We start from the raw sequence: 25082 nt of genomic DNA on the forward strand, positions 1-25082 counted from the left end.
GACGTGACGTCTGGTTCTCAATGCGATCTTAGCGCTGATTACGGCGATGTTAAGGCTCCGTAATTTACTACACAGAGTTGCGTCTCTTACATGATGTGGTCGAATCCCAGCTCATGGTGTGGTATATATCTAACACTTGCGTCGCTGCGGGCTTATCAGCCTCCTACACACCGCCCCACAAACACATACACACGTCAATGTTATAGCTGAAACGCCGTGATTTAAGTGTGACGACGTTAAACCAAACTCACTCGCTATGTTAAGAAGTACGGCAATTGTGACAGACGTGACAACGCCGCTTTGGGAAACGTTTTTCTAGTATGCAAATAATTGATTGTTTTATTAAGCTAAAATATTACTCCAGGATGGGATTCACAAATGTATTGCAGTTAAAAATGTACTCGTTTTTGGTATTACTGTTGCAAAATAGAATTTATAACTTTATGACAAAGCTCAAAAGATGAAAATGTCGAAAAATAACATCGAAGTATTTACCAAAAAAATATATCCATTTGCCTGAACATCAACTAGATTATCTCTTAATACAGTAATGAAACTTTTATGGAATCTTTGCTGAATTTGTTTTTCGTTTACATAAACACACGCAAACGAGTTATCGGCGAAGGCGTGATGCTGCTTGAGGCTTCCTCTACAACACGTAGTGTTAGCTACTTTGCCTGTAAAAACAACACTATTGCACAACTCAACATCATCAAGGTTAAACATTCCGGAGATAAACATGTCAAAGTACGTGTATACATATGCACACCTCACGAACTGACACGCACAACCCATTTTACCCGTAGGCTCATTCTGCACGTGCACATTATGAATGAACCCACAACACGGTAGGCCTGCGCACGTGCTGGGTCGTGCTGCACGTGCTTGACGTAACGGGACCTTTTTCTTACCCTGTTTTGCCTCAGTGCAGATTTTTATTTTAGCTGTAAAGATGAGTGTATGACGTTTTGACGTGATGTGATGATTTTGCATATTTCCGACGTCGTTTTACGTGTTTTAAATGTTGTTTTATCAATATGTTTCGTGGTATTTCCTAATCATATTAGCGCCAGAAAAAGCCCGGACGAACTGTACACATTTCCTGATTATCAAATCACAGGACTGTTTCATGATTACGTGTCACTATGATATATATAGCTGGTTCTATCAGAGTTCCGGTAACTTTTGACTCTTTCAAACTCTGTTTTTGAAAAATGGAAAGCTTGAAATCTCCACACCGTTTTCAACCATCTTCCAGAGGCAATGGCGTTAACTGACTTTAAAAGTCCAGTTCCCACGTGGACAAAACTAGACTTTAATGGTCAGTTAACTCCCTTGCCTTGGGAAGATGCTTCCAACTTACTTTGAAGCTTTCCCTCTTTCCCAATGAGTTTAAAAGATGAAATGTCAAAAGAAATCGTCTGGAAAGCATTTGTCGGACGCCATAACTGTGGAATATAGAATTTCATAGAATTTCTTTAGGAAATCACATTCGTGAGACCGGTTTATTAAATGGTACAGCTCAACGTTGGACTTTTGTATGTTAAAAGCCTAGGCAAGACAAGTTCAAACTAAACCAAGTCCAGTGTCCTTGACTATGTAAGCAGCAGGAGAGGAAATGTTCTTTTGTAAAATAAAAAAATACTACTATCTTAAAACCCTTAGCCTCTGAAAAAATATAATTCTGAAAGAACAAGAAACATATAAATTGAAAAGGAGCCCAAGTGAGATGGAACCTGAGGAACATATAGTGAGTGAGTGAGTATGGTTGTACGCAGCTTTCAGCAATAGTCTAGCAATATCACGGCGGGGTACACCAGAAATGGGCTTCACGCATTGTACCCATGTCGGAATCGAACCTGGATCCTCGGCGTGACGAGCGATCGCTTTAACCATAAGGCCACCCCACCGCCCCGAGGAAAATCTAGACTTGCTTCATTTAGGGTTACAGCATTACAATTAGGGCTGGGGAACGGGAAATAATACAGACACAGACTGTTCTATGCGATGCTGGATGATAATGCGTTATGCATGTTGCATAATATTGCATACATTGCTTGCGTGTGTCTAAACGGAGGCCTGAGGAAGGCTATAACACAAGATATTCGACGGCGGTTATATCTTAGTGGGCAGCCAGGACATGTAAAATTGGGGATCTGGGTTCGAATCCTCATGTGGATACAATGTGTTGTTTGGTTATGTATATAGAGGCTGTATAAATCGCACCCTACCTCCTCTCCGAGCAGGGGCTGTAACACTCAGCTTGTACGAGGGGGGGGGGGGGGGGACGTCATGACCACACAGAGGGTAACTATTCTCCAGACAATACCCCTACCCCTATATCCACCCCCACCCCTCTATCCACCCCCACACCGATAACCCCACTCCCACACCGATAACCCCACCCCCAAACCTACACCCCAACCACACTGCCCCTGTTGTGTGTGTTAATCACATTATGTTCCGTTTACATGTAAGCGTGTTTGTGTGAGACGTGGAATAAATATCCGCTCGGCGGGGAGGTAATGTGATAAGTCCGACTACACAAGATGATGCAAGAATGGTAAGGAGGAAAATTCATCACCTGCCGGGATTTGTCAGAGGTGTTAATAGGCCTCTTGAAATGTCAGCTTGACACTTGCTGCGCGCGTGTGAACTGTTCAGACACAATTAATGCTACCTATATGCTACTACATAAATATTATGAATATCTTGGTCAGTTAAACAGGTATCATATTTACGAACAAAAAAATGTTTCAAAAGAAAATTACATCCCTTTAAAACAATAAAACGACCGATTCCTACGTTTCTTGTTTAACACCACACTCAGCAATAATATCATTCTAAATACTTTACGTCGGTCTGTAAACTATCGAGCCTGAACCAGACAAATGGGTGATTGATATTATGAGCAGCGTCCAAAGCCGTTGAATTACGATGGCTCGTGTTCAATATAGTCCTCGAGCCTCACCACCTGTTCAATTAAGTCGCCTAGTAAAGCAAGCATGGTTTGCTAGGGACCCGTTTTAATTCGGAATCAACATATTTATGAATATTAAAGAATGTCGAAAATGTTTATGTAGAAATGGACCGCAGTTACGTTTTACGTAATTTCAGGTTTCGAGTGGTGCTCATTTCTGAAAAATACCAAAACAATACATTTCAACTGAATCAGTTTAATCTGTATTCAAATGCCATCGCTGAATGTATTTCCGCCCTGTAGCAGAGGTAAACAAAACCCGACGACATGACACTTTGTTGTCGGTCGCAACGCATGAGTGATCAAAGATGTGCTAAAATCCAGCACTTTGTATTTCTCCCTCTCCACTCCCGCGTTGTTGACGTAACCCCCGGTCGACCCGCTGATCCCTCCCCAAACTACACCGTTTACACGCGTTTGTCGCGTGCTCAGATGAAAATCCTGTTTCGAGAAAATATTTCTTCTGAAACGAGAAACCACATGTAACAGCGGAATTTACGGCACACGATGACGGAATTGTAGCGGGTTGAAATGTCAAATGTAAATTTCATCTCAATTTAATTGACTCACAAATATCGGAAATACGCATTTTGTCAGGTTTGTTTGTTCTTTCGAACATTTCCGAAAATGTCGCGCATATCTTTAAACAATGGCGTTGTGTGGCATCACCGGAAGTGCTGAACAGGAAGCAAAGCGGCTAAAACACCTGTCTCCTGAACATGGTGAGTGAGTATGGTTTTACGCCGCTTTTAGCTATATTCCAGCAATATCGATACGGGGGACACCAGAAATGAGCTTCACGCATTGTACCCATGTCGGGAATCGAACCCGGGTCTTCGGCGTGACGAGCGAACGCTTAAACCACTAGGCTACCCGACCGTCCTTTCTGAACATGGCTTCACATTGTTTGAGATAAGTAATTTGCTGAAATGATATTGGAAAATTGCAAGGAAGCTAAAAAGATAACTGTAGGAGAATTATCATTTCGCTTCTCACACAAAGGTAATTCTATATATTGTGTACTGGGTTTGTGATAAGACTTCACAGTATGTGCTGCCTGATAAGGTTTCCAAGCTTGTGAAGTGTAAGAAATAGTAAACCTGCACCTACGAAAACAAACGCATACTTGCTTCAGCACTGTTAATAAATAGAAGGCACTGATGTCACTGTTTGTCAGCTCTTTTCTCCAAGTCGTAAGTAGCGAATAAACCTTCTGAGGAAACAAGACTATCTCAGGGTTGAGGATGGGGGGGGGGGTCGTTTTCCTTCGATTGAAAGCGAAATGGCACGCGATTGCTCGGTCTTTTGGACGTTTTGATAAATCTTCGATTATCTTCGCCCTTCGTATGTAGAGACGGCTTCATACACAATAACAAGAGTCCCGCTTCACAAAGTGACAGCAACTCTGCGTCCATCGTACGGACCGCCTCCGTGGTCTAGTGGTAGAGCGTCCGCCCGGAGAGCGAAAGGTCCGGCGTTCTAACCCCGCCCGCCTCATACCAAAAGACGTTAAAAGAATGGGACTTGTTGTTACCCTGTCTGGCGCTCGGCATTAAGGGGATAAAACAGAAACTGGTCGGCTCGGAGTCAGTATACTGTGTCTGAGTGGGGTATTCGTGTTAAACCGCCGCATGGTATCTCAGTAGGCTAGCACTATTTAATCGGCATTAGTCCGGACTAGTACAAGCACACACACAAACGTAAGGGCAATAATCTTGGACGCGACGTTAAACTCCATTTCACCTCACCTCACCACCATCACACGTCAACACTACGATAGTAACACTACGGCTGTTATGTTGGAAACGGCGTCATGCTCTACAACATTTAATCACGTAAAGACCCAATTGCGGAATCCCATCGTTTCCAATGATGTCGTCTTGTATGTGAATGTTAAGCGAAAAGAGTGTTCTTGTTCATAAGTATTTTCGAGAACACATCGACTTATTCATAATTATGTCAACATTTCTTTCAGACAGAATTGCAAGTCAGACCAGATTTGTGAGTCTTGTTAGGATATGTAACATAGACCCTAGGGAATAAATCAAAAAAGGAGTCCAACTCAAGTCTAGATTGCCTCAACTCTAGGGAATTAAGGATTGATCTGGGCTCCATTTGGATTTTATTTTGTTTATATTGTAGATATACATCTTAAATAAGATCACTTTATTTCTAGGACTAAACGTCAGTCTACCGTCGAAATTAACCCTTAGTTTACGCACGTTATTAAATGACCATTAATCCATCTGCATGAGACAAGTGAAACAGACTTCAAGTGTTGCTATAATGGACATCCTTCTTACCAAGAATACACAGCCATAAATCACACAACTCATACACGTAATGTTTGTATCTGGAAGAAACCATTCAGATAACATGATTATGTTTTCATACGGCAATATATTGTCTACTTTATCTATATTACACTCAGACAGATGAACACTCATACTGTTTTCGTATTGAGGTTTTATATATTTATTTCAGACAACAACAACTGGTGTATTCGAGGTGAAGATCAGAGCGCTATACAACGACCGAGGGCAGACAGCCGACGGAAACTGCTGCTCTGGTACTCGGACAACATCGTCATGTTCCGAGGAGTGTCGGATATTTGTGTCTGTGTGCTTGTTGCACTTCCAGAACCCCATCCCCCCGTCCCCCGCCTGCACGTACGGGAGTGAGGTTACCCCGGTCATAGGGGGCAACACTATCGGGGTGGGGAACGAGCTCGGCGACGGGCCGTACATCATCAGGGTGCCGCTGACATTTCTATGGCCGGTGAGTATAGACTGGTTATATCATCACAATGCTACGGTTGTTATCCTTTCATTGCCGGTGAGTATAGGATTGTTATTTACCATCCAAAACTGGCTCCCATAGGATATATCGCTTGGGTGAGATCAAGCGATATCTACATTTAAGATATGGCTTAAATGAAATTGCATCACAATGCTTTGCAGACCGTTGTGACGTCATTGCTACCATGACGTCACAATCAAATGACATCACTAATGGCGCTGCTGCTGAAGCTGTTAGCAGTATTTTTTACACTTAAGACACTACGTATAACTGTCTACAAACTGAAAAAGTTGGAAGAATGATGTTGGATGATAAATAAAATCTCCCCCTCGTGTCTCGTTGATCTATCAAAAGACACGAGGACGAGATTCTCTATATTATCATTATGCTGTTGGTATCTTTATGTGGCCGGTGAGTACAGGCCGGTTATCTCACAACTATCGTTATCCTTGCTATGTCTGATGGACGTGAACTACCGTTATCCTTGCTATGTCTGATGGGCGTGAACTACTGTTATCCTTGCTATGGCTGATGGACGTGAACTACTGTTATCCTTGCTATGTCTGATGGACGTGAACTACTGTTATCCTTGCTATGTCTGATGGACGTGAACTACTGTTATCCTTGCTATGGCTGATGGACGTGAACTACTGTTATCCTTGCTATGTCTGATGGACGTGAACTACTGTTATCCTTGCTATGGCTGATGGACGTGAACTACTGTTATCCTTGCTATGGCTGATGGGCGTGAACTACTGTTATCCTTGCTATGGCTGATGGGCGTGAACTACTGTTATCCTTGATATGTCTGATGGGCGTGAGCTACTGTTATCCTTGCTATGTCTGATGGGCGTGAACTACTGTTATCCTTGCTATGTCTGATGGACGTGAACTACTGTTATCCTTGCTATGGCTGATGGGCGTGAACTACTGTTATCCTTGCTATGGCTGATGGGCGTGAACTACTGTTATCCTTGCTATGGCTGATGGGCGTGAACTACTGTTATCCTTGTTATGTCTGATGGGCGTGAACTACTGTTACCCTTGCTATGGCTGATGGGCGTGAACTATTTATTTCATAAGTAAGCTACTGTTATACCTTTTATAAGCGATGGGCGTGGCGTTATTTCATTACTATGCAATGTTATCCTTTCTATGGCCTGTGAGCATAGATTTGTTATGAATCACTGTGACACTGTTATCCTCTCCATGGCATGTGAGCATAGACTTGTTACGTCATCACTATGCCACTGCTATCCTTTCTATGGCCTGTGAGTTAAACGGCCAATTACTACAATGTGATAATCCGTGATTCGTCTTTCACGTGTCTGACAATGGCCGTGTCAGGGCCTGTTGTGGCGCTCTGAGAGTATGACTAAATAGTTCCTGTTAACATCGCACCGTTGCTAATGACTAAACACTCTGTTTAAATTGCGCATTGGAAGAGTGGGACCAGTCTGAATATGACACACGATGCTAACAGCAGAGATAGCCGACTGGAAAACGACTCCTGTGAGAAGTTAACCAAATAAATAAAACTAAACGTAAATGATCAATGTACACACGGAACCTAGTTTCCAAACACTCTGTATCAGAGCAAATTACGCATCCTATCGGAACAATAATGAAACAGATACCACGTGAATTGACTCCTCCCTTGTAAATGTCACGTGTCATTCAAGGGAGATAAACGTGAAACACTAGATCCCAGAGGGCGCTTTGACGTGATGGAATTGGATAACAAGCGTGGTATTGTTTAAAGTGCTGTTAAATTGTTTACACAGTGAGATATAATGATTATCACACACATCGACAATCTGCTGCATGGCTCCTTGGTATCAAATACATTTGAAATATTTCTTAGGAAAATATTATTAAAGAAAGCGCCATTGCCAACACGAGTGTGTGGAAAATAAATCAGAATAAACTGAGTCATTTTCAAAATGGAACGGAAAATGAAATTTGGCTTTCTCTAATGTTTGGAAAATATTCAGTCTCAATAGTATGTTTGAAAGTTCTCTGTTGCCAATGTTCGTCTATAGGGTATACATGGCGAGACTTTAATAATAATCACGTTACAAGGTTTTTCTTCCTCGAACTGCTTTCAAGATGATTTGAAGTGATATTTAATGCCATCTTGGGATTTGTTTCGATTATTTTAGATACAACAAGTGCATTTTGTACACATTGCCATTCCCGTTGGACAGTATTTCCTGATTACGTAATTTGTGTTGCCTCGTCCTCAATGTGGCACCGCCGTTCATGACGCACAAGTGAACCTATCTGTTCATTATATGAAATACTTAGAGCACCCACACAGTGAACCTCAGTAAGATGCAGGAACTAGTCTATTTATGCATACATCCTTTCTTGTCACACATTTAGGCTTTATGAGTGTATAATCGGTCTGCATTATTTTGTTTCTATATCTTGTGGGTTCAGTTCAAATGCTCGCTCGCTAACTCACTCACTCAACCGCCCACACACACACTCACTCACTCACTCGACCACCAACCCATTCAACCACTCACTCACTCACTCACTCACTCACCCACCCACCCACTCACTCAACCACCCACCCACACACACTCATTCACTCACCCACCCACTCACTCACTCACTCACCCACCCACCCCCACACACACTCACTCGACCACTCACTCACTCACTCACTCGACCACCCGCCCACCCACTCACTCACTCACTCACTCACTCACCCGACCACCCACTCAAACATCCAGTGTGGAATAATCAAGTTACAGGTGGTTATTCAATTTGTGGTGCCATTGAGTTAACATTAACAGTCCTATTTAGCCTGTCTGTGTATAATTGAGTCGGACAAACCAGTCATTGATAACATGAGATACGCACAATCACAGTCAGGCGGGTTCCCCACTATAACCAGCCAATCCCGATCTCGATCCGTTCAAGCAAGTACTACCAGGGACTTGAGGAGCCCTGGTGTGCTGACAGGATACATCACTGTATCTTGTACCCGAAGACTTACTTAATTTATGAAACTAGCGTGGTGTTTGTCACGTCATGGACTTAGACGTGCGCAAGTCTCTGAGGCAATAATTGTTAATTTAAATCGTAATTTCTAGATTTTATCAATAAAAATATAATAAGTTATCCCTATAAATGACTAGCCTTTGATTCCGCTTAACTTGTTTATTATAAGGATAAAATTATTACACGTCCATGGACTTTACATCCATCTATCAGTACAGCATTTAAGCAAGGCTAGTTAGTCTTGGCGACCTATGGGTGCTTTTGACATATACCAACTCCTACTGGGACGAAGTATAGTCTGGGAATGAACACGGTGGTAGGGGATTTGGGTTCTGTGCCCTCTATGTGTGCAATGTGTGTCGCACGTTCTTGTGCTCTCCCGTCGAGTTTCGACATTGCTGCGAGCGACGTTAAAACTAATAGAAACACTGACACATAAAATATTGGAGTATCTATTAAGACGACTCACATTTTATGATGCAGTGTGCGTTCGAGATTATGCGCTGCTCTTTCGACTGCATCAATAAAAACGGAGTTTACGTCATTGACCTTATTAACGTCAACACCGTGGGCTTCAACGACCTTTACGACTAGCCTACCAACTCTCCATGGATATTTGAGAACTTGTAATATTATTAAGTTTGACCTTCATGTTCCATTACCTGTTTTATCCAAATGAATTTTCTCAAGCGCAACTATGGAGTTATACATTTTCTTCTGAAGGTCAGTAGGCTATTATTCCATCAAGCGGGAATAACGGCCTGCGTGGAATATATCCCACCAGACAACGCGCACCGCGCGAGCAGTCATACTGCCACCTTGCGGGCGTCATGATAACGCTGGCGCATGTTTCGAACTCATATCCCAGACGAGGCAGACAATATACGACAGTGTAACCACATTTAAGACAACCGAAACAACCCCGGCTATGTATATATGGCTATTTGTTGAATCAGCCTCTCATCATAGAGTCAAAAAACAAGTTTTCATTCTGTAGTTTCAGCGGTGGCCGCTTCTCCGTCGCCATTGCTTTGACGGGTTAATGCGAGGGTAAACCCCAGTCTATCCGCTGATGGCGTCATACCATCAAACTGTCATCAGCGGCAGTAAACGGTAACTGACAGACAAATAGTTGTACCACACACAGAGAAGTATAGTGGTGCGATGCAGTGTAGAAACACCTCTCATTTACAAAATGGAGATAATTTGAAATTTCTTTTGAGGCCCTGGTGCTCATAGACACAAGACTGTTTAGTTGCAAGAATTGTGATAGGGACAATATTTTTCTCCGCCGCTTGCAGATATGACACTACGAGGTAACACTTTAATTGATTTTATCTATCGTGAGGACACTAACGCTGTGTATATCTTCGGTTACTACAACCACCACCATCACTGGCGCCATCACCAGAACCGGCTCTGGGGGGTTATGGACAGAGCGTCTGCCAGCCAGGAGAATCTGTGGTTCGATCCCCTCGCCACGTTATACCCTAAACACGTTGAAAGATACTTGTTGTTACTCTGCCTTGCGCTCGACATTTAGGGCGTAAAAAAGTGTGTGTAATGTGTCTGAGTTGGGTTCCTTGTAAAACTGCGGCACTGTATCTCAGTGCGCTAGCACTATGAAACCGGCATGAGTCTAGTTGAAGCACACATGGGTACAATGTGTGAAGCCCAATCTGTTGTGCCCCTTCGTGATATTGCTGGAATATTGCTAAAAGCGGCGTAAAACAAGACTCACTCTCTAGTTGAAGCAGCCACACGCACACGTTCGTCGCTATATGGGTGAATAACATTTAACGCCTTATAACGCCGTATATATCATCATACTTTTGTTTTAATTGTTATTCTTTGAAAAAGCACCATCTAGACTTTGCATCAACGCATAAGCTGCTTATCAAGTACGGAAACGTGCTTACAAAATTCAGTTCGCACCAGCTCCCACACTTCCGATTGTAACGGAATGTGACGAGGTTGGCCGACCGCATCTCATGGTGTTTAATGTATTCCGATCACATCAAACATTTCTGTGATCCACGTGAAATCTCGATTAATCTCATTCGCAAAGTGACACACCGGGGAAAGAACATGTGACATATAACGACTGACGTTGCTTGATTTTCCTTTTTTTTTTGTCAACAAAACATTTTCTTTAGACCTTCGGGAAAGGGATAACGTGATAAACATATTTGTTCAGGTGTACTGCTAAAATTAAATTTCATTTGGATCTGAAACAAATTCATTTGACAGGCCTTAAAGTCGTGATTGTCAACTTAGTTTATTTGTACACCTGCAGTTTCTAGATCTTACAACGTTGTCCTCACATAACTAGACATGTGGTTTAGAATTTACTAATCCAAACGAATCACAGAAATCGGTTAGAGTTGGGAAAACGTTTTGAACCACTGCTTGTTAAAAAGTTAAGGATGTAATGTCCCAGATCCTTCTCATGGCGCTAATATGTACAAGAAGCTAAATACTTCGACTGCTTGTGTAAATATTTGAATATGATACGAACATCTTCTCATATGTCCTGCGATGCACTCGAGATACACACGTACCGAACGTTACAGTTTTAAATGCTGCACGTAGATGAGAATCTTATTTACCTCTCCGTCCACGCTGACTTAAAACCCCCAACCCAATTTATATCCTCTATCAATTACATGTCTCCTTGAGCCTATCAAACACGGTCCGGGTCTAGAGTGGGCATAAGGACGGAGGAATGGCTCGGAATTAACGAGGCGGGTCAGATGGAATATTTTCTAAGGCGCACGTGGGGAGTGTCAGTTTTGGAAAAGTCGACAGTGTCATCAGTCTCGTATCAAAACCCGTCGCCATTTTGAAATACACGTCATCGTTGCGTCATGTAATGTCCATTTTCTATTGATAGATGGTTTGGTTGATCAAGATTGTTAACGCCAGGGTCGAGTTTGGTGACCTAACATCACAGATACCCTTCATGTTGCCCTTGCCTGTAGATTGGCCTTATCCATTGCGATAACATAACATATCTGTCAACGCACGTGTTAAAATACGAGATCTCGCGAGAATGCAAATGTCTGATCTGTTGCATACGGTGTTGGGGGTATCGTTCGTCTTTGTGACGATGTGATGTTCCGAGGTCCATGTTTAGCGATGGTTATCCGTTTTCTGATTGCAAGAAATTTGCTTCCCTAGTTTGGTTTGTATCAAACCTTTAATTTCCGTTCATCTTATCAATCTTAGGAAAACAATGTCGAGTGATAGATTCCATTTCCCCAAACAAAATACAACGAAAAAGATTTTCTTATCCTCATGGACTATGAACTATTCCAGTGCAATTCGCAGAAAGTCCATATCCAGAGGATCTTCTTATGTAATAAAACTGTCAGCAGGTAATAAAACTGTGTGGTCAGCAGTCATTCCAGAGTTCCTCATCCACTGCCGAGCTTGTCACAGGGCAGTATCATATATAACTATTAACAAGAAATCTGGTGCCTTGACTGTTGACTGCGGCGTTACGCAACACTCACTCGCCAAAAAATATTTGAACAACCACTGAGATCTGCAAATGTCTCTGAATGTCTCTGTTTGGGTTTGTAATATGTCACTTTACCTAAACCATTACACAGAGAATATTTGAGTGAGTGAGTGAGGTTTTACGCCGCTTTTAGCAATATTCCAACAATATCACGGCGGGGGACACCAGAAATGGGCTTCACACATTGTGCCCATGTCGGGAATCGAACCCGGGTCTTCGGCGTGACGAGCGAACGCTTTAACCTCTAGACTACCCGACCGCTCCGCTGAAGCAGTGTTTCTAATAAACAAGATGCCAGGCTGTCATCAGGACTCAGAGATTCTGAAAGCTGCAGGCCCTGTCTAAACTCTTCAGGCCCTCACTTTAGAAACTGCAGCTTATTGTGGTAAACAAATCGACATGTACATTAACTGCAGGCCAGTTACGGGTCCGACATAAGATCTACCTGCCACGAGCCTACGGGCAGGCGCTTAAATCGAACACAGCACCGAAGCCCCGATTTCGATTCCCCACATGGGTGCAATATATGAAGCCAATTTCTGGTGTCCCCACCGTGATATTCTGGGATATTGCTAAAAGCGGCGTAAAACAATACTCACTCACCCACTCACTACAGTCTGCCGGGACTAAAATATCATGCCGGTTTGGACAAGGTGCCGGATTAGACAGAGGCCGGTTTAGACAGGTTATAAATATAAACATGCTATCATGCCAAAATATGTTTGTCAAATTGCTTTTATATACACCTTTGATATATTGATGACATGTTTTAACTCCATGACATGTTCTATTTACAATACAACACGGTATATCTTGCAAACTGACGTAATGTTTGTTATCACTCACTCACTCACTCGATTTCTGTGATGTAATAAAACGCACGTGTGGTGCACAATCGTGATTGGGAGCCATGCACTTGCACGACCCGCTCTCCAGATGTATATGTTTATTGCATGTTTATCTGAGACTAATGTGCAATCTATATGTTTACATAACACTTTATGTTTACATTTGAAGAAAAAACAAAACATTCTATTTAATGGTATGTATTGAAAGAACAAGTTGTTTGCACTTCGGTAAATTGTCTAAGGGTAGTCGGATTTTTTGTTGCCAGGAAAACTGATAATGCTACTTTTGGTATACAAACGTATGGAAACTCATTCATGCGTTTTTTGATAGATAGATAGATAATACCACGTGTTTAAGTCCCGGATCACCCCCGAATCGTTATCAGTTATTTATTAAACAGTATACTCATTGTAGTTGCCACGTCATGTAAACAATATTAACTGTTACAGTATTTCCTTGTTCTGGTTTTGTGCAGTTTTCGCCGTTTGACCAAAAGAATAAAGTTCAACAAGTTTCCGCGAGATTGTGATTATGATGTTTGTCGCTAAAGATTAGGGCGGCAGGGTAGCGTGGTGGTCACATCTTTCGCTCCTCACGCCGCCGATCGGGGTTCGATTCCCACCACGCTAAAATTTCTAAAGAACATTCATATTGTCCCCCTCGTGGGACATTGCTACAAGCGGCGACAAGACACCACCCTGCCCACTCAGGGATGCAAGATGCGACATAGTCACGTGTAGTTAATCTCAGATATGACAGTCCTCGAGAGGTGAGGTGAGGTGAAATGGGGTTTAAAGGTCGCGTCCGAGATTATTGCGCTTATGTTGCGACGTGCATGTACGTGTGAGTGTTTGTGTGGCTGCTTGTACTAGTCCGGGCCGATTTATAGTGCTAGCTCACTGAGATATTATGCCGCAGTTTAACATGAATATCCCACTCAGACACAGTATACTGACTCCGAGCCGACCAGTCCTTGTTTTAGCCCCTTAATGCCGAGCGCCAGACAGGGTAACAACAAGTACCATCTTTTAACGTCTTTTGGTATGGCGCGGCCGGGGATCGAACCCCGGACCTTCCGCTCTCCGGGCGGACGCTCTACCACTAGACCACGGAGGCGGTCTCCTCGAGAGGAGAACGTCTTCATTAGATGTGCCGTACATTAATATTTATTTTATGATCACCCGAACTAGACTTACATATATTATTGAGTGAGTGAGTTGGGTTTAACGCCGCTTTTAACAGTATTCCAGTTATATCACGGCGTGTCAGCTTAATGTGGGAGGAAAGCCTAACGTGATGCACGTCTCAGACGTCTCCGCTTTGGTGGAACCCACCAGCACGTACATGGTGCTGACAAACCAAGATACATAATCGGAGCGAACCTGGATTCGAACCCAAAATCATGGTTTCTGACGTGCTGTAGCGGAGAACATTTAGCACACAACACCTTTTTCTAATTGAAATTTGTTTTGCTTATTTCACACGAATACATCTATCTACACTTGCTTATTTGTATTATTTGGATTAATTTGAATGTTTATGGTGCAGGACTACATAGACAATAGGATTGTGTTCTTTTAATTTCGGCTAAATTTGCCAATAGTCTCCAACACCTGAAGGGATGATGTTAATCCTGCTGGGGTCCATGTAGGTAGAAAAGGTACTGTAAGTCCCCATGGGCCAGCGCATGGTGACCTGCCTTCAGTCTCTATCGATATTTAGCCCGTTTGTATGATGTATTGTTATGTTTAGTGATATATTTCTATGATCATGTGCTAGTATTAAATAAAATCTAAGATAAATCTAGTTATTGTACTGTCCATTGTTGACAAGTTTTCCTATAGCCTCAATGTGAAACTTTTTATAGTCAGGATATGGCTGAAATATTGCCGACTTTAAATATTAACTCACTCACATAGACAATAAACACGTTGTCCTTAGACGAGCAGGCTCTCGTCCGTGGCAACAAGACACTGTATGTCCATAAGGTTGTTAAGTTAAGACGTGGTTCATGTCATTCTGTACTGGCTTGTGAAGACCCGGGTTAGCATAGGTCTTCAGCAACCCATGCTTGCCATAAAAGGCAACTGTGCTTGTCGGAAGAGGTGACTAACGGGATCGGGTGGTCAAGCTCGCTGACTTGGTTGATGCATGTCATCGTATTTCAATTGCGTGGATCGATGCTCATGATATCAATCACTGGATTGTCTGGTCCAGACTCGATTATTTACAGACCGCTGTCATATAGCTGGAATATTGATGAGTGCGGCGTTAAACAGTAAACAAATAAACAACTAACCATGATTTTGAATCAATGAAATAATTTATAGTTCCACAAAGAAAACTTTCAAATTCTGCGCTTCCAAGCTGCCAGGAACAATGACCAAAGGACGAGATCTGACCACTTCGGTCAAGGCTGACATTTATACTTGTAGAGGATATTTTATCGACGTTAAACAACAAACAAACAAATCAGAAACAAAACTCATTCTGTACTGTTGCACAAACACGTGTTTTGAGATGGACCAGAACAAGAGCTATGTATATTGCATGTATGTTTCATGTCCGTCAAGACCACAGTCACTTCTTTGTCTACACCTGGGGAAATCCCAAGCAAATAAGTTCTTTTCAAAAGCGTAGTTCATTTCATGGACGTTTCATGTCAATCTGTACCAGAGTTGCTCCACAACCCGCCCTTTATTAGACGGAGGCAGATGCACGTGGAGATACATTCTTTCGTCAAGAGCGTTGTACATGTCATGTATGTTTCATGTCAATCACTGTCCACGTGTTTCAGGAATCCTTCGCCGTGGTTGTGGAAGCCTGGCACGACGCCCACGGCAATGAAAGCAGAGCCGGTAGGTGTATTTGCCTCTATCTTGAACAACACCCTCATTATATCAAAGAGGGAATAACAGACCACTAATTTGTATAGAGTGATGCCACACCAAAGATCTGATTAGACAAATGGATTCAGCAAACAAACCGACAAACACACATATTCTTTGGAACATCCACTTGAATTTTGAAATCTTTCAGTTCAAATTTATGTTGGAGTTTTGGGTAAAGTAGCTGAGGTATATTCGACATAATGTAACGGTTGTGTTACAGGTTTATAAAATAAAACCTTTCAGTCCGGACCCTGTTAATCCGAATCCTGTATCTTCAAGACATTGACTGCGGGAACGTTTACATGTATGCAATGACATAACTCAGTACGCGTGATTCGTTAATCCGGAAATACATTAATCCGGACGAATTCAGGGGGTGTTATCGGCTCTTTTCTGTATAATATTGGCGTTTGGCTTATAAATGGGTACTCGGAAGTAAGATGAAAGATGTGTATCATTAATATAAGCGAAAAGACCTTTTCCATACTCATAAGAACTTTCTGTCGATTCTACCATTTCGACTATGTCAGGATCATGTGTATATGAATCACTATCACATCGTGATGACTTCAGGTGTTTGCGAAAAGGTGAGCGTATCCTGCCCCACCGGTGACACCCGTCACAAACACATGCACAGTCAAGTCAATTTACCTGAAGGAACACGAGAACATATGGTACAAGTCAAAATAAGGAACTGCATCGGACATCATTGTTGTAATTGATGCGTCACATGTGGAAATATCCTCCACATGTCTACCATATAACTTTCTGAAAGCTTTACTGAGGCCTTGAATGTTGTAAACTTGATCAAACAACTTCTGAGCAAGAGTCGTATGACGCTCTTTGAAATCTTGGAAGAAAGATAATGCTCGATTGTACCTCAAAAGTTACGAGAATATTTCCACAGATTTGATATTTTTAGACTTTTGTTGGAAACGTATTATAGACATATGTATGACTGGAATGACGGTTGAATTGATTTATGTTTAACCAATATGCAACGTACATTGAGACTACCAAAATAATTATAATATTTTTTGTGATATTGCAGATCCGAGAAATATTGTGATACGGACGGGAAGAGCTGGGAAGATCAAGCCATCGACGATCTGGAAGAACGAGTCTCAGATAACGATGACCGCAGACATCCGTTACAGCTACCGCGTCATCTGCGACACCCATTACTATGGCGACGGGTGTGACCGGCTCTGTCGGCCCAGGGACAACACGTTCGGACATTACCGTTGCGACAGGAACGGCAGCCGTATCTGCATGGACGGCTGGGTGGGCGAGTTTTGTGATAAAGGTAGGTTATCTGGATTTAGCCGTCACAAGGGTCCTCAAACTCTGTTCGATATTTCAGGAGTTAAGTCTTCATATGAACAAAAGCTGGCCTAGCTGCGTATCGCCGTTCTCTTTCCTGCTCCCTTTGAACCAGTTTGATGTTGCCTTGTGGCTTCACAGAACTACGGGCTGTTCTATAGTTTTTTCTTTGGAAATACGTGTAAATTCAGAGTTGAGACAAGGAAGACAAGTGGTGAAAATCTTCCCTAGCTGTGGTATTGCTTGACTGAAAGCGGCGTAAAACGACATTCACTCACTCACTAGTGGCAATCTGTATATTGTCTCAATATATCCCAATATGGTACTTTAGAATGCATCGGATAATGTTATAACTGAACAATATATGATCAGTATATCTCCTCAACTATAACGTTTAAATAATCTCAAACGTGTGGTTTTTATTTCAGCGCGTTGCACAGACGTTTGTTTGGAATCGCATGGCTTCTGTGACAGGCCCTATGAGTGCAAGTGAGTATATCAACTGTTAGTTTGAACTTCGAATTTCTAAACAGTACAGGGGCGGTCGGGTAGCCTAGCGGTTAAAGCGTTCGCTCGTCACGCCGAAGACCCGGGTGCGATTCCCGACATGGGTACAATGTGTGAAGTCCATTTCTGGTGTCCCCCGCCGTGATATTGCTGGAATATTGCTAAAAGCGGCGTAAAACCTCACTCACTCACTCTAAACAGTACATGTATATGTTTTTAGAATGTTTACTGATTTTATATCTTTTGGGATGGAAAGTAAAACAGTATCTTGTTTTCCCGCCAGATGTCGCTTCGGATGGAGGGGAAGTAACTGCGACAAGTGCGTGACGTTCCGGGGGTGCCTTCACGGGACGTGTCGCGAGGCGTGGCAGTGTCTGTGCGAGGACGGGTGGAGCGGATCACTCTGTTCTATAGGTGAGTTCTGATACATTACTGCAACATAGCAGGCAGGTTATGTTCAGCGAAGTGCTGCCCCTTTAATCAGAACGATTAAAAATGAGTCAGAGAACGTTGCTTAACGCCGCTTCAACGCCGGCCTAGTGCATTATTGACAAACCAGTGCTTGATATTACGAGCAACGTCATCCTTGAGCAACGGTATACCTACCGTGGTCAAGGGGATAGAGCGTCAGGTTGTCAGGTGGTTCGATCCCGGCCGCGTCATAATAAAAGACGTTAATTTATAGTTCGTGTTGTTTCCTTGCCTGCGCTCCGATAAAGCAAGGACTGGTCGGCTCGGTATACTGGTATACTGTGTCTGAGTGAGTTTTCCAAGTTAACTGTGGCATGGTGTCACATTGGGCGTAAGTCCAGACTAGTACAATCTGTCTGTCAATATTTGTAGGTATGAATACGTGTATCTTGTACTTCAGACAACAACTACTGCGCCTCCTACCAGCCCTGTCTCCATGGTGGCACGTGCAACTATGATTCTGTTAGCAACTTCACCTGCACGTGCCCTTCCGGTTATACCGGAAACCGATGTCAGTTTGAAACCTGTTTCCGTGGTTACTGCCTCAATGGCGGTGCGTGTGAGGTACGTTATGAATAAATGTATTGATTGTATTAATTGTGCAATATTTCGGTAGCTGATACTTCGTGGGAACTGACTGGTACTTGTTGTTACCCTGTCTGCTCGGCATTAAGGGGATAAACAAGGACTGGTCGGCTCGGAGTCAGTGTACTGTGTCTGAGTGGGGTATTCATGTAAAACTGCAGCATGCTACCTTAGTGGGCTAGCACTATTACATCGGCATCAGTCCGGATTGTACAAGCAGGCACACATACACGCACGCACCTACACGTGCATGCACGTCGCTATATAAGTGCAATAATCTTCGACGCGACGTTAAGCCCCATTTCACCTTACCTCACCTCAGAACATCCAACATTTCCGGTGAACGTTATATTTCTTTGGTACAATGATATTTTCCAGCCTTTTCGAGAATATAAGCCTCTGCCCCTAAGCATTAGCTGTCGTTACTGCCGCACGCGCTGGATAGCCTCACGTACATGCTAATCCTTGAATCTCCAGGAGACCGCCGAAGGTCGAACTTGTAGATGCAGGCGAGGCTTCCAAGGTAGGCGGTGTCAACACAAGGAAGTCACCTGTGGAGAACTATCCTGCCGGAACAACGGCACGTGCATGAGAGAGTCACGTGACTGGCGGTGCCTATGTCCTCCTGGTTTTACAGGCCTCCGATGTGAAGTCGAAATCAATGAGTGTGAATCTTCCCCATGTAGAAACGGTAAGTACGTTCTCTGGTGTGGTTCCTTTTTCTGAACGAGGGGAGAGATTGTGTGAATATTGTTTAACGATAAGGTTACCAAAACAGATCTAAATAACCCTTGTCGTAGAAGCCGACTTAAGGGAGATCTGGTGGTCGGAATATGTGACCTGGGTGCAAAGCGATTTTTAGCGCTAAGGTGATCGTAACTCCCATATCTTAACATTCGTAGCGCTGAGGTTGTTTTGTAGAACGGCATCCTGGTTGATTCTGTGTCATGGGTATTGTAGGCGTGGACCCTTGTTCAGACAGTAAAGCATATTGCCGAAGTGATATAACTGCGCTGTTGCTGAAAGTCGCGATCCCAAAATTTCAGTATTCTGAACGACCGACGTTTGCTTGTTTAACGCCGCTATCGGCAATGTTCCAGCTACATGACGGCAGCATGTATATAAGTCTTAGGGAGACAAACAAGTGATTGATATTATAAGCAACGTCCCGCGCCGTTTGGGTGCGATGACACCGAGCCTGACCACACGATCCATTTAGTCGCCTCTTACGAGAAGCATTGATTTATGGGGATCTATTCTAACCCGATGGTGGGCTATTAGTAGCTGGATGGGGATGTAATTGTCGTTATTAACAAATGGTAATTCATGTAAAAACATGTTTTACATACCAGCGCTCATTTGCACAAAGCGATCCTAGCGCTGCGACTATCATGAATATATTGCGTATGGGAGTTTAGATCGTTGTAGCGCAAAGACCGACTCCGGATCCAGTAGGTATTTTATCAGAAGCATCAATTACGGCTGGTCCTCCGGATCCTTTTACTAATATCAGTCTATCTCGGAATGCGTAATATACGGTAAACTACGTTTATAACGATTATAACGAACTGACGGATATAACGAAAGGTGTTTTGATCCTGCCAATTTCCTGAATATGTGCTGTAAATATGCTGTATCTATGCTTATAACGAACTACGGTTAACTAAAATTAGTGGTCTCTTTGAGTTCGTTATAACCGTATTGTACTGTATATTTGAAGGTCACAATGACTGAGAGGTAACAAAGTTTCACTCTACCCTGGACAACAAATTAACATTTTTGAAGACAAGTGCTTCGTGAATAACAAAATATACACGATTTGATGGACAGTTTTCATAAATGATTCTCCGAGATATGTATACAACAAGACTTATCCGTTGTTATAATTTAATGATTTCCAATATATTACCTTCAGGCGGGATGTGTCGGGACCGGGTGAACGGCTACCACTGCGAGTGCCCGGAAGGGTACGCCGGCAAGGTCTGCGACTACGTCTTCAACGCATGCCAAGGTTTCGAGTGCTTTAATGGCGGAACTTGTCGAATCTTAGGCCAATACACGCCTAAATGTTTCTGTCGGGAAGAATTCACGGGTTACCGTTGCGAGACCCCCCTCAATCCATGTTACGGGATTACTTGTCTTCATGGAGGGACGTGCAAGAAAATCAACGAGCTGACATTTGAGTGCGCATGCGCTCCGGGATATACCGGAAGTCTTTGTCAGAGACGGGATACGGAGAGCTCGTGTGAGAATTCACCATGTCGGAATGGCGGCACGTGTAAATCATACACGGATTCCTTTCTGTGTATATGTGAACCCGGATTTGAGGGGGAACTTTGTGAAACGTCCCTCGCTTCTGACGAACCCTGGGGTAACTCAATAACGGATGGAAAACACCCAAATAACGTACAAGCTCTAGAAAATGGTGCCTCCAGACTTTCAACAAGTGTTCCTCTATTGTTATCGTTGGTGGTTTCGAGGACATTGATTCTGGTTTCCAGAAGGTAGGAGGAGGAGGAATATTAGGATTATAAATTGACTTGTGTAAATGTTCGTGCGAGGTGTTTTTCCATTGAACTTTCATTGAAAGAGGACTTTGAATAATGATACCAGATCGAAAACGAAAACAGGCGGTGGGGCCGCCATCTTGTTTTCTAAACCCCATACCGGTTTTTATTTTCGGTCTGTCTTAGGGATGAGGGGATACGGTAACAGCCGCAGCTGGGATCAATACAAGTGGTCATAGTTGGACCTACGTTTGTGTTACCGAGTGTTATATTTCAAATATAATTTCTTAATGAAAATATGGTAGTATTATATATTTGGTTTGAATATACCTAACAGTACAATTCCAAATTTTAAGTTTCTGACGTTATATTGTGTGATCGTATTCTGCGCCTGACTGGCAGTGTTATTGAAACCGCAGAGCTCCATCAACTTGTTAAGTTTGGAAAACTATTATAGTTAAGATTCCTTGTGTGGTTGTGAGAGAATGATATAGTGTTACGAATGTTGTTCTCGTTTGTAATATTTCGTCTTTTCTTTGTTCATTTCATTCAGCAGAGGTTCATTGTTGTTTCCCATTGCAGATGACGTCATCATTACGTCATAATACATATCTCATTGTTGACTATGACGTAGGCATGCGTCATAATACCTATGTAATTTGTACAGTGATAAACGTATACTCTTTAAACGACTGTTATTTAACATGTATATACTGTTGTTTTTTATATCTAGTGTAGTATTTATTTAATAAGGATCTTGTAATAGATAAAATCATCCATTCATTCGATTCGAAACAGTGCGAACGAAACTATAAAGTGGAATGAATTACATTAAAACGTTGACAGCTGTATCGACGTCGGAACCTAGTTCCATAAAATATTGTTTGAAGTTCGAATTTAGAAGATGTTGTTTTTTTTAAAATGTGATGTACATATTTCTCAATCACCGAAATATAGTCAATTTCATGAGCGTTTACAAGACAAAAAATGTGAAAATTGATATGTGGAATTATTAGCAAAATCACATTTGCTTTGATCGAACGTCTGAAAATTAAAGATTTAAGTCTTTCTGTGTGCAAGTAGTCTCCCTTTGAATACGGGTTTAAACCTCTCATATACGTCTGAACGGAGGGACGAGACCCATGCGGGGAACAGTTAGTGGCCGTTACGAGTTCCTCCCTTGTGTATTTGGGAGTGTGTCAAAGGTCACACCATAACTCAACTTGAACCAGGATGTATTTATTCCGCTTCTCGCTCAACTCTTATACCTGGATAAGACGGCTGTACAGTTCCGCACACCTTCAGTTAGACTTTTACCCAAGTAAATACATTTATATTTAGGAAAGAATGTTTTGTCCGGCAACAATTTTAATTTATCGGCCATGTTTGGTACTGCAGTTGGTTATATTTTCTGCGGTTTTATGTTGAGCCCTGTCGACAATAACAGCGGGCAGTACATCCACGACGCGCCACAAGACGAGGCTTCTGATTGGTAGGTCAGTTCATCTGAGGTATGTGTGGGAAGTCGGATGACGGGACGTATATACTCCTGGTATGAAAGTATGACATGTTAGTATGGATAGTTCAACGATTTGACAAGAACAACGGCATATCACCGTGATATTTAAATGCCGAATACCTCAATCGATCATCCCATAATTGGCCTTGTGGTGACCATGTTCGCTCGTAACGCTGATGTCAGGTTCCTTTGCACTCTCTGCACTCTCAGCGAAGACCACCAAGATTGGCGACCCCCCAAAAAAAACCCAAAACAACAACAAACAAACAAACAAACAAACAAACAAAAAACAAAACAAAATAACAACAACAAACAAACAAATAAAAAACAATATAAAACAAAAAGACCCCAACAAAACAACAACGAACAAACAACAAAAAACAACAACCAAACAACACACACTCTTTCCCGAACTGATGACAGATGATGCTTTCAATTGAATGAAACCTCTCTCACTCACCCCGTTGTCTCGTTCGTTCGAACGATGTGATAGCGGTCCTCTGCTTCTAAAACTCCCCATTGACATATACTGAGGGACAAAAGAAAGTATACCGAGTTTGTTTTTAATGTAATTGAAAATTGAAGGAACTGTTGTTAAATTTGATTATGCCTATTTAACTTTTTTCTCCAACACTTTGTAAAAAGGAATCTGTGGCTGGGTAATTTTGTGTAAAAGTAAATCGGTTCAATGAAGACTGGGGTAAGAAATGAATTTGCCCATCTGTTATGTATTATGCGATTTTTAAACATTTTTGAAAAGTTTGAAGTCAGATTATATTTAAAAAAAACTAAAACCATGTAGAAGTATTCTTTCAGTGCTGACTAAGCGCCAGTGCAGATATTTTTTACATAATATCGCTAACTTATCAGTTATTTTCAAACATGTTAAACATCAACTGAGAGGTATAGTTTCTTTTGCTTCTTAGTTTAGTTTGAGGGGCGGTCGGGTAGCCTAGCGGTTAAAGCGTTCGCTTGTCACGCCGATGACCCGGTTTCAATTCCCGACATGGCTACAATGTGTGAAGCCCATTTCTGGTGTTCCCCTCCGTGATAGTGCTGGAATATTGCTAAAAGCGGCGTAAAACCTTACTCACTCACTAGTTTAGTTTGATCGCTGTGAATATGTTTGCCACCTCTGCCGACATAGTTTTGTAACACGTCATGTTCATAGTGATACGATGGGCGATATCAGTCGCCTCAGCCTGCATATACAGGTGTCCATGGGCGATTCGTGGTGAAGTGTTATCAGAAAGCACTGCTACAACGGGACAGTGAAGTGGAACTGGTGATTGTCTCACCACGACGACCAGTGACGGGTACGCCACGAGGGTTGTTGGGTAGCCATACATGAATGGAAAATGTCGAACTGAGAATTGCTATATTTAGTGTTGGCGCTGAAAATATTGAACTTTGGTCAATTTTGTACGTATCTGTAAATAAATGATGGTATTTTCAATAAATGTTATGTAAAAGTTATAATTGTGTATGTGTTTTTTTTAAAGAATATATATATGTTGTTTGCACTACACTATTTTCGTAGCCGAATGCAAACTGACGTTCTTCACCACAACACAACAAATATGTTTAAGGTACAAGACAGTAGGTTAAGACATGTTACACTGCGATACAACGATGACATTGCACGCCATACAGCATATTCAATCAAATGTTAGAGAACTTAAGAAATATGAATTTCTGACCACAAGATTTCAAAGGGAAAATATTTCATAAAAGAACTAAAAAAGGTGTTCCCAAAGTGGTAAAAATCTGAGATCTGCATCATGTCGGGCGTTCCTCCCTCATCAACTGACACAACGTTACATAACCGGAATACTGAGTGAGTGAGTGAGTGAGTGAGTGAGTGAGTATGTTTTTACACCGCTTTTAGCAACATTCCAGCAATATCACGGCGGGGGACACCCGAAATGGGCTTCACCCTTTGTACCCATGTCGGGAATCGAACCCGGGTCTTCGGCGTGACGAGCGAACGCTTTAACCACTAGGCTACCCGACCGCCCTACGGAATACTGCAGGGTGAAACAAAGTATTCGTCCATGTTTGGTGGTGGCAAAAAGGAAACGGGTATTATAGTTTGTTGTGCTTCGGCGACTGCTTT

At 42.4% G+C, this 25082-nt stretch overlaps 1 protein-coding gene across 1 annotated transcript in view; it reads left to right on the forward strand.

Annotated features, from left to right (window-relative positions):
- LOC124134374 (protein jagged-1-like) overlaps positions 1 to 23744 on the forward strand; it is a 49314-nt gene extending 25570 nt beyond the window's left edge. Inside the window, exons 3-10 of the mRNA XM_046499148.2 lie at positions 5465 to 5758; positions 15961 to 16021; positions 17106 to 17360; positions 17806 to 17866; positions 18168 to 18298; positions 18756 to 18919; positions 19418 to 19631; positions 20856 to 23744. Coding sequence (XP_046355104.2) covers positions 5465 to 5758; positions 15961 to 16021; positions 17106 to 17360; positions 17806 to 17866; positions 18168 to 18298; positions 18756 to 18919; positions 19418 to 19631; positions 20856 to 21448 — 1773 coding nt within the window. The 3' untranslated portion in view covers positions 21449 to 23744. The remainder of the gene's footprint in view (positions 1 to 5464; positions 5759 to 15960; positions 16022 to 17105; positions 17361 to 17805; positions 17867 to 18167; positions 18299 to 18755; positions 18920 to 19417; positions 19632 to 20855) is intronic.
- Positions 23745 to 25082: the final 1338 nt, after the last annotated feature.

Source organism: Haliotis rufescens, unplaced genomic scaffold, assembly GCF_023055435.1.
Source record: "Haliotis rufescens isolate VD_foot unplaced genomic scaffold, xgHalRufe1.0.p SCAF_35, whole genome shotgun sequence".
Lineage (NCBI taxonomy): Eukaryota > Metazoa > Mollusca > Gastropoda > Lepetellida > Haliotidae > Haliotis > Haliotis rufescens.